The sequence below is a fragment of the Oxyura jamaicensis genome, chromosome 21 (genome assembly GCF_011077185.1).
Source record: "Oxyura jamaicensis isolate SHBP4307 breed ruddy duck chromosome 21, BPBGC_Ojam_1.0, whole genome shotgun sequence".
Lineage (NCBI taxonomy): Eukaryota > Metazoa > Chordata > Aves > Anseriformes > Anatidae > Oxyura > Oxyura jamaicensis.
In genome coordinates, this window is record NC_048913.1 from 7199673 (window position 1) to 7210166 (window position 10494).

At 53.6% G+C, this 10494-nt stretch overlaps 1 protein-coding gene across 2 annotated transcripts in view; it reads right to left on the reverse strand.

The window, feature by feature from the left end:
* The window catches only part of PAX7 (paired box 7), a 103081-nt gene extending 92791 nt beyond the window's left edge, over nucleotides 1–10290 (reverse strand). The window contains exons 1-5 of one of the 2 annotated variants that reach the window (XM_035344833.1): nucleotides 10073–10290; nucleotides 9035–9260; nucleotides 6891–7126; nucleotides 6132–6261; nucleotides 5029–5157 (exon numbers count right to left, since the gene is read on the reverse strand). In XM_035344833.1, coding sequence (XP_035200724.1) covers nucleotides 5029–5157; nucleotides 6132–6261; nucleotides 6891–7126; nucleotides 9035–9260; nucleotides 10073–10084 — 733 coding nt within the window. In that variant the 5' untranslated portion in view covers nucleotides 10085–10290. Of the gene's footprint in view, nucleotides 1–5028; nucleotides 5164–6131; nucleotides 6262–6890; nucleotides 7127–9034; nucleotides 9261–9372; nucleotides 9590–10072 lie in introns of those variants that run through there. The other variant, XM_035344831.1, reaches the window with a different exon arrangement.
* Nucleotides 10291–10494: the final 204 nt, after the last annotated feature.

The window sequence follows — 10494 nt, forward strand, 5'->3', positions numbered from 1 at the left end:
GGTGTCCGAACAATCCCCGCGCACACCTGGATCCCACATTTGCCTCGCAGTCTTCCTGCCGCTTAATTCAATCTGTGCCTCCTCTCTTCTACCCCAATTACCAACAAAACCTGGGATTAGAAATATACCTTCCAGCTTCCTTCCTCCCCTCCTCTATCGCGGCATCCATCTCCCCCACTCGATTACGAATGGCGAAATAGCCGCTCTCTATCCCTCCCCGTGGCTCACGCAGTCTGCCATCCACCTTCAAATGGGGCAGCCCTGGCTCGGCCCCGTATTTCCTTCCCTTTCCCCTTCCCCCTGCGAAGCCCCCCGCCTGCTCCCCTGCCCGCAGCCGCGGTCGTTTCCCCAGCCCCACAGCTCGACCCCTTCTCCTTCCGAAGGGGGGGGGGGGGGGGAAGCAGAAAACAAACAAACAAACCCCGGATCATAAACGTCTCCCTTATATTATTTCACTTCCTACTGTATAATTGAACCTCTCTCCCCGTATCCTTGTCTTAAGTTTGTTTTTTAAAATGTCTTGTATTAGATTATACTCGTTTATTCCCCTCTCCAACCTTATCTCTCCTCCTCTCTTCTCTCCTTCCCGTCACACTTGATTTAGGAAGGAGTTTATCTTGCAAACATTTGCCTACTTTGTTTATGTAGACCAGGTTCTGCAGCTACTTGTTCCCAAAAGCCACTGTTTGCCTTTGTAATTGTTATCTGTGTTTATTGTTGTACCTCATTTGTCTCAGCTTTTTTTGTGACATGTAAGCTCCGTGTGTGCTCACATACAGCCCCCCTTCCTTTTCCCTCTCCCTGTATTTTTTTTCCCTTTTCCCTCCCCTCTCCTCTCTCTCTCCCTGAAATATGCACAGAATAACTGAGCCTAAAGCCAATGAATTGCTTGACACTACCCTATCTCTTTCCTGCCCCCCATTATTAGAGCTGATCCCACTCGCAACACTCACAAATCCCGCCTGGTCTCTGTTTGATTAGATTGCCAACCTTTCGTAATCCCTTGATTTGATGAAGTGTCTGTTCCCCCCCATTTCCCTCCTAAACACACATTTACAGAGAAAGCGCTTGTTGGTTTTAAATCGATGCAGATTGTTTGCTGATAAAGGGGCTCCCCCTCCCCCCCGGCTCAGGGGGACAAAGCCACTTCCCAGGTGTGAAAGCAAGGGACGCCCCCCCAGCCCCCCCACCCCGCACTCTTGCTGCGTATCCATTCACAGCCCTGACCCTAATTAAATTTGGCAGGACCTGTGCACATACCCGAACCTCCCTCCCACCCCTATAAATAAAACCGAAAAACCCAAACCTCCCTGCACCGGCGGCAGCGACGGGCACCAAATGCCACCGTTAGTACCGGGGGGGGGGTGCACCCCAGCAGCCCCCCGCTGCTGCTCCCACCTGTTCACATTTCCAGCCCCCAATAAAACAAAATCCTGCGCCGGGCCCTTCTTCCACACGCGACCTCGCAAGGCACCCACGCAATATTGCCACGCTGACCCGGAGGAGGGGGGCGAGGAAGGGAAAAAATGGGGCAGAGCTCGGTGCTGGAAGCCCCGTGCAAAAAAGCGGAGCTCAAGAGAAATAAAGCAGAGGAGGACACTAATAAAAATATATATATAATTTTAAAAAATAATAAAAAATAAAAAATATGAAAACTCGCGCGTCAGTCCCTCCTGCCCCTGCTGCTCCAGCCCCGAGCCTCCCCTGAGGGTAGCCGGGCCTACGCTCCCTCCCCAGGCCCCCCTTTAATTTGGGGCTGCCCAAATTATCCCCCCCCCCCCCGTTCCCCCCACCTCGCTTCTCGCGGTGCGGGGGAGCAGCGCATCACCCAGGCGTGACCCTCCCTAATAAACCCCAACAGTCATAATAAATAACAACAACACCAAATAATAATAACTCGGTCTTAACAAGGATAAAAAAAAAAATAAAGTGAAGCCTCATGAATATATGCCCAGGGCTAGCTGGAGTGAGCCGTTTAAAGATGAAAGTGCAAAGAAATAAAGGCTCAATTTAATCTGCCTTAAAACCCTTCAACTTAACGTTTGTGCTGGGAACTCAGAGAGTGAGTACTGATTGGGGATAAATACATTTCTTAGCATGCCTTGGAGCTATTACACCCTTCTCCAACACAGCTCCCTATTCAACAGCCACAGTTTTCATTACCAGCTCTAATAAGTCTTAACATTATTAAATGCCAAGCAGACGATAGAAAGAAACAGGCGCAGGGTGGAAGCTTTCTTTAACACTTAAAAAGAGAGAGCATTTAGGGCTGTCTTCCCCTGGCTCCCCGCAAGGAGAACCCGCAAATGGAGCAAAGGCGTTTGTCAAGAGGAAAAAGGCCAAAACAAAGTTTCCCCTCTCCTCTTTCTCCTTCCCCCCGTGCCGCCCCCATCCGCGAAAATAATGAAAAGGTGTTAAAAAAAAAAAATAGAAATAGTCAAAAACCCACAGAGCCACTCAGTAGAAGCTGAGCTGGAGAACAAGTGTCAAGAACGCGTTGGTGGTTTTGTGGCAAACCTCGCCCTCCCTCCTCTTAAAAAATAATAAATTGGTGGGGTGCGGGGGAAGAGACCTCCTATTTCAGATTAAAAAAAAAAAAAAAAAAAAAAAAAAAAAAAGGAAAAGCAAAATACACAGCGCGCACTCCCCGCCTCTAAGTGATTTACAAGTTGAACGGTCATCATTTACCTTAATTGGGGCTATTATTAAAACATTTCGAAATGCACACTGGTGGAGGGACTGGGCTGTATGCTGATTATTTTTTTAGCGCTCCCGGACCCGAGGCAGCGGCGGATCCCAACGCTCCCCGGCACCCCCTCGCTCCGCTCCTCCGGCGGCTGCGGCTCCCCCCGGCTTCGGGCTTTTGGGGAGGATTTTACCCCAACCTGCAGAGTCCCGGCGTCATTAAGGGGCAAGGAAAAAAATAAAATAAAAATCAACAAAATAAAGAAAGCCAAGGCCACGGAATTCGGGGGTTATCTCTCGGGATGGGCAGGCAGCGCGGCGCTCCGCGGGCTCCCGCACCCGAGTTTGCCCAAATCAGCACTCGGCTGCAAACGGGCTGGGTTCCTAAAAATCGGGGGCTTGTGTTTTGTTTGCCCGCGGTATTACCCGGGCAGGAAGAGAGCCCGTTCTGTTTTGCTTGTTGACACTCAATTCTGCATATTATTACGGAATAAAAAGCCTCCAGCTACTGCGGTCGTGGTGATTTTGGGAAGGGGGGGGGGAGAGGGGGGGGACGACACGAACGAACAGGGAAAAAAAAAAATCATCCCGCAGTTTCATTTTTTTTTTTTTTTTAAGCTACGGGACCCGAAGAAAATAAATCTTTAAAGCCCCCAAAGCTCCCCCCGAAATAAAATGAAATAAACCGCGGCGTGATACGGGGGGAGCTCTCCTCACACACAATGGACCCGATTTGCAAATGAGCATCGCCTATTTCCAAATCACAAGCAACATTTTGCAACGTCCAACGGCTATCCTTTTTCCAACAGACGGTCCTATAATATTACAAAACTATCTAACAGCAGGGAGTTTTGAATAATTTATCTCCCTTTCTTCCCTTCCTTGGCCCTTTGTCCAAACTTTTTCTCCTCCTTGCAGAATTTTGAATGAGAATAGACAAGCCCTCCCTCCCCCATCCCTTTACTCCATTTTTAAGGCAGCCTAGGGTTTTTCCCCCTTTTTTCCCCTTTCTTTCCCCCCCCCCCCTTTTTTTTTTTCCTTTTTTTTTTTTTTTTTCTCCTTCTAATGTTTGCTTTTGTGGCCGGGAATCTTTTGCTTATAAAGGTTCAATAGACTTAAAGGTCTTTGTAAGTGAAGTTCATCTTCAAGGTTGGAAAAAAAAAAAAAAAAAAAAAAAAAAGGATCGGGCCCTTAAAGAACCCCCTTTTGTGCACCTTCATTTAAAACTCCCAAGAACGTTTGATGGTGACACCGAGAAGCTTTTCTCTGCCCCAAATTCACCGCACTTCAGTATTCCCTGCTCACCCGCATTGTCCCAAATTGGGGAAAAACTTTGCAGTCAGAAACTCCGCAAGCCATCGCCCCGCTTCCCACGCGTGGACGTGGGAGCGTTTCCACGCGGGAAGGACGTGGCGCCCGCTCCGTCGGCGATGTCGCGAAGCTTCCCCAAACTCCCACCGCTACAACACCAGTGTGACACCGACGGGCCTGTGCCATCGCCATTTTGCCATCAATTTTGAAGAGAAATAGCAAAACCTCTGTGACACGAGGGAATCATTCCCTGACTGAACCACTACCTCCATCTCCCCCCCCAGCTTGCCAAAACTACAACTCCATAAGCCACACGGCCTGCTCCAGCTGCGTCTCACCCCCAGCCCCACATTTCCCCGGGCACAAGGAGCTTGAAAAAGTTTGATTTTTCATCCCACGAGAGGAAAGCACCAGCCGTAGGAGGTGTCACCAGTTCCCCCCCACACACACACCTCACAACTGGCCTCAGGCCTTTCAGCAGCAGCCCCAGCTTTATTATCCCTATTTATTATTTCACTCAGGGGGGCAGCCCCCCACGTGCTCCCATCCGCACCCCCCCCCTTGCCCGGTGCTGGTGGCTCCCACCGCAGCCCCACAGCAGCGCACATCCCGGGCTCCCTAATTGATATTGATTGGCCAAATCGGTCAACTGTCAGCCAGAGTTTCAGGGGACCACTTAGAGAGCAGGAGAGAAATCTGTTTAACAAATTCATTTAGGAATCAGAGATGCCTCCCCCGGCCATCTCCTTCCCCCCTTTATAAATAATTGACCTGGAGCAGCTGTGAGCAAAACACTGACAACTCTTCCTCCCAGGGATGGGAAAAGCATCCGGACCCCGAAGGGCTGGGTACCACTGCACCCTGCCAGGGCAGCACTGCACCTTGACTCTGACACCAGACCTTTCTGGAGAGCAAAAATAGAGGGCTCTGGGGCCAGCCCCTATTTGTTATCAATCTGAGCGGGCAGGGACATGTCCCTGGGCCCACCGGTCCCCTCTAGCCCAGCCCAGGGCACGCACGGCCGCCTCTAACCTTTGTCGCCCAGGATGCCGTCTATGCTGTGCTTGGCCTTCTTTTCCCCATCTTCCTCCTTCTTGTCGCAGTCCTCCTCTTCCTCTTTCTTCCCGAATTTGATGCGTAGCACACGGCTAATCGAACTCACTAAACCTCAGACAGTCAAAGACAAGAAGGCAAATATAAGCTGCCTGGGAATGCAACGCGGGAGCCAGCGGGGAAACCCAAGCCAGAGCCTCCCAGACACGCAGGAGCCCCCACGGAGGGCAGCTCACCCCCTTTCCCAGGGGTGCGCTGCACCTGCCTGCTCTGCCACACCTGCCCCAGTGCTTCTGGCTTCTCCCCCAAGGTGCCACAAGCTGATGGCACGGATGCCCCAGGTTGGATGCACTCCTCATCCTCCACCCAGAAGGCCCAGTCCTGCCCAGGGGGCTGCGTGCAGGGTGCCCCAGATTGCTCCCCTCGGGGTTACCGACAGCTTTGTGCTGGGGATTTGGCTTGCACCCTATGGGGCGCCTGGTGAGGCCTCACCAGCTGGGTGCAGCCCTGGGCCTTCCCCTTGATCTCACTGTGGGGGAGCTGTGCCCTGCAGAGCAGAGGGAAACTTTCAGACAGAGGAGCCAGGACCTAAAAAAATGACCAGACCCTCAGCACAGCCCAAGAGTGGGGTACAGCACTGCTTCCTGTGGGTGATGGGGAGCCCGGACTGAGAGAAGCGCAGCTGCACGCATGCTCCCACCGAGTCTAGTGGGGCAAGGACCCAGCAGGGTCCCCTTGGTCCCTGGTTTGGTGCCTGCCCCGTGCATGCTCTGCCCAAGGTGAGGACTCCTGGTGCTTTCCAGGGAGCTGAAATAAATTGGGGAAAATGTCTTTATTGCATTTCTTTTTTTCCCCAGTAGCTCTGTGCATCCAGGGCACAAATGATCCTCACCTCCACCTTGTGCTTATTTGCTGCAGCAGGGTTTACTTGGGGCAATCATTTCCCCCCTTCCCATTCAAAGTAAGGGCTGAGAGGATGCGTGCAGCCCCTGGAAACATATTTGGTGTCTGCTGGAGATAATCAAGCCCCAAAACAACTCTCTCTGGCCACGGGGGCCCTGCTGGCCAGGCTGCCTTCTCACCTGAGGGCACGGTGCTGCGGTCGCAGTGCCCATCCTTTAGCAGCCGGTCCCGGATCTCCCAGCTGAACATCCCGGGGTTCTCCCGCTTGTACTCCTCGATTTTCTTCTCCACGTCGGGAGTCGCAACCTGCTTTTGTGGTCAATGGCCACCAGTGCGTGCCCGCGCGTGCAAGTGCAGAGAGAGGGAAGGGGGGAGAGAGAAAGCCCTTTTAATTGAAAAAATTAAGCCAGGCTGCTAGTTTGGGGGTCAAGAATAGGTATTTGAGGGGTGGAAAGGAGGAAAATAAAGCTGGGAGAAGGCACTGCTCTCCCACAGCTGTCGAGTCCACTCACCCCCCTCTAAAATTAAAGTCTCGGTGGGACAAGGAGACAGCAAGGATGGATTTATCGTGAGCCCGAAGAGGGGAAGGAGGCAAGGAGAGGGTGTGAGGGATGCTTTCGGTCTGTAGCACCCCGAAGGAAACCGGCTCACCCCCTCCCCACGCACGGGGGCTGAAGCGAACCCTTGAACGTGGGCCACTTGTTGCACGGGAATCCCGCGTTCATTTCTTCATCGCCCGGCACCGGGCTCTCTCCCCAGCCGAGCCTGCAAACTGCAGCTTGCTCGCAGCCCCTTCCCCTCCACCCTCCTCCTACCTCCCCCCGTCCCAAAATCCAAGAACCCCCCCCGATGCTTCCTAACCTCGGGAATTTGGGGAGGCGGAGGGGACGGGGGCCGTACCGGCCCGAATTACAGCGCGGCCCCCACCTTGCACTCACCCTGGGCTTGCTGCCTCCGATGGCCCCGGGCCGGATGGAGCCCGTCTCCTGGTACCTGCAGAGGATTTTGGAGACGCAGCCGTGGGAGACTCGCAGCTGCCGAGATATCACGCAGGGCCGGATGCCGTGGTGAGCCATCTCCACGATTTTGTGGCGGATGTGGTTGGGCAGAGGACGCCCGTTGATGAAAACCCCTCCGAGCTGGTTCACCCGGCCCTGGCCCAGCGGGGTGGACACTGGAGCGGGGGGGAAAAAATATAAAAATAAAAAATTGGGAAAATCCGGCAAAACGCGGCGCGTCCCTCCCCGCACCTCTAGTTTGCGCCCCCGGCTTTTGTGCCCTAAAGCCGGGCAGAAACCTCTCATAGCCCTTGGCTTTTGTCCCGCATCCCCGTCGCCGTGCCCTGGGAAAACGGGAAAGTTTTCCCACCGAAGGGCCGAAAAATGAAGGGTCCCGGAGCCGCGCTCCCCCATCTCCCTGCTCTCCCCGAGGTGCTTATGCGTCTGTACGTATTTTTGGCATTTCACGCGTACGTTTTAAACCAGACCGCCGGTGGAAATAAGAAAAGATTTTTAAAACCGCATTGCAAAGCTAAAAGCAAACAAACAAAAAAGTTCCCACTTCCCACAAAGGCGCGCTCCGCTCCTCGCTCCAAATTACGGGCAGGCGGTTATCTGTTTGCAGGCAAACTTTTGTAAATAACCCCTCTAAATACCCTGGAGGGGTTTTGCCGGGCTTTGGGTCCGCTTTTAGGCACGTTCGAGGAGCCGCGATGGGCGCGGAGCCCCCGCCGCGTCCCCGGCACCTTGCGCGGCCGGAGCCGCTCCCGAGCAGCGCTCCCCTCCCCGGTGCGCTCCGCATCTCCCGAGGTGGATCTAGCAGATTAATACGATTTCACAGGTTCGAAATTAGGGAAGGAAGAAAAAAAAAAAAAAAAAAAAAAAAAAAAAAAAGGAAGAAAGGAAGAACTCAGCTGCGTAATTTGCAGAAAGGCTGGAGGGGGCGAAGGGGTGATTTTCTCTTTACAAAGAAAAGTCGATTCCAGAAATTGCCTCGCGATTTAACAAGAATCATGCACCACTAATTCAAAGTCACTTGGCCAGCACTCCCTGGATATATCATTATCGACAGATAACACTCGAGTGGCCAATTTTACATTCAAGAGGCACTAAAACCGCCGGCCGCTCTCTCTTTTCATTATTCCCAGTCATGTTGTGCAAATATTGTTGTAATCCTTTGATCCTTTCCCTTGCCGTCTGTTTTACTTCATTTGCTACAGAAAAGCACTTCAGCAAATCCCCCCAGCTTGTATGTTTTGCAGCCTGCGTGGCTTTCCACAGGTTTGAGTTTCGCCACTTGATCACGGTCTGTATGAAATTCTCCCGGTTAATAAATGCGGGGAAAGGGCTCCTGCTCTAATTTTGCTTTCTTTTATTTTATTCCCTCGCACAGCCTTGGGCAGAAATAATAACCCGGGTGCCGGGTGCCCACACAAAGGGAAAGCAGACGACCGGGGAAGTTGGGAGCTCTGCGAGGTGGGGATAACACGGGGATGACACTTCGCGAGGTGACAGCTCCCAAGTCCCCCCCCGTTTCCCCTCACCAGCCCCGGCCAAGGCCACACCGCTGCCCGCTCCGCGCTGGAGCCTCGCGTCTGCTCCGGGCTCCAGCAGATGCTTTGGGCTCTGTATTCCTCAGGAAAAGTTGGAAACAATCACTTCGGTTGTTTCTCTCTCTCTCTTTCTCTCTTTTTTTTTTTTTTTCTCTTAAATTTTCCTTTTTTTTCCTATCTTTTTAGGGCTGGGACTTTTTTTTAGGGGGTCGAAAGAAAATATCGGAACGTGCTCCCCAAAACCTGCCTGTAACTATTTTAACAGGGGAGGGAGTTTGGGGCCGCAAAGCTCGGAAAGGCGCAGAGATGGAGCCCTACGGCTGCGTGGGGAAGGGCACGGCGTGGGAAAGCGGCTACGCCGCGGAGAGAAGTCGGATGCTCCGCTCGGGACTCTCTGATTTAAGCTGAACTTCGAGCCCACCCAGCCCGGCTCCCCCCTTGTGAAAACCCACCAGAAAAAAAAAATAATAAAAAAAATATTTTTTAAAAAGAAAACAGGCATTATGGGGGGTGGGGGGGTCCCAGACCTACCTTCCAAGGGGAAGCCGGTGCGCGGGTAGTTTTGCCCCGGAGCCGGGCGCATCATCCGCGGCACCGTCCCGGGCAGAGCTGCCATGGCGGGGCAGGCCGGGCGGTGGAGGGGCTCCGCTGCGAACCGGGGGCACCCCCGAGCCCCGGGCGAAGGGAGGGAGCTGCGGGGTCGCCTCTCGTCGCCCTCTCCGGGGAGGTTGAAGGGCTCCGCTCTTCCAGCCCGCGGCTGCAAAACAAGGGAGAAATCATTGCTCCAAAAATAAAAAGGATAAGAATCGAAATAACGATGATGATGATGATAATAACAACGAGGGGGGGTTGGGGGAGGGCTCACCCACCAGAAATTCCTCTTAAAGTTTTAGGGCTATGTCACGACCGGCCTGAGCGGGCGCTCCGGAGGAATGTAACCCAGGCTGCTGGGAGAAGCAGACACATCCAAAGTTGCCTCGGTGCTGGGCTGGGCTTAGGGATGGGGGGGCCGGGGGGGGAGCCGACTTTCCCCCTTATTTCGTTGTTGCTGCTTTTTTTTTTCTCCCCCGTTTTTTATTTTTTTATTTTTGGTGGTTGGTGCTTGTCGCTCCGGGGATGCGGGGGAGGGGGGGGGGGGGAGCCGGAGGGGAGAAGGGGGGGGTTGTCAGAGGGAGGTTTGGAAGTTGTTAAAGAGCCCAACTTGGGTCGGTGGGGAGGAAGAGCGAGCCCCAGCGCTGTGATAGGCTCCGGCTCCTTTCTTTTATTCATCACCGGGGAAGGGGGTACCGCGGCGGGGCCGAGGGACCAATAAGAGGCAGCAGCTTCCCAGCGCGCAGGCAAATCTACGGGCTCGGGTTATTTTTTTATATATTATTATTCATTACTAGGCTTGGCTTCCTTTTGATGGAAAGCTGGGGCTCTCTCCCCCACCCCCGTCTTTTTTTATTTATTTCTTTTATTTTTTTTTAATTATATACATTGGGGTGAAAGCAGGGAGGAGAAACTTCAGGAAAAAAAAAAAAAAAAAAAAAAAAAAGGGTTTTGCCTGGAAAAAAGTTGGGCGCGTACCAGCCGGAGCATCCCTGCGGTTCCCTGCGGGGCCGAGCCTGCCCCAGGTTCAAAAAAATCCCCCCCCCGCCCCTCCGAGCCTTCACACCCCTGGTTTGAGGGGGACTCCTACTCTTTGTGGGGGGCTCGTATCCTTTGGGGGGGTGGTCGTGCCCGTTGTTCCCACTCCCCATGGACCAAGGAGGGGTCGCACCTGCCCTTCCCCTGAGCAAAGGGAGTGCCCCTCTCCCCCTGAGCGCCTCCCTCATTAACAGACTTAATTAAGCGGGGCTGCTCAGCCGGGTCCTTTCGGGAGGAGCCGCAGGGGCCGGGTTCTGCCGCTCGCTCCAGGTGCCCAGGGCGGCTCCCGGGGCCGACCAAATCGGCAGTGTTTTCCCCCCAAAAAAGTGGGAGCGGGGCCGGAATCCTCCTCGCAGCGGGGC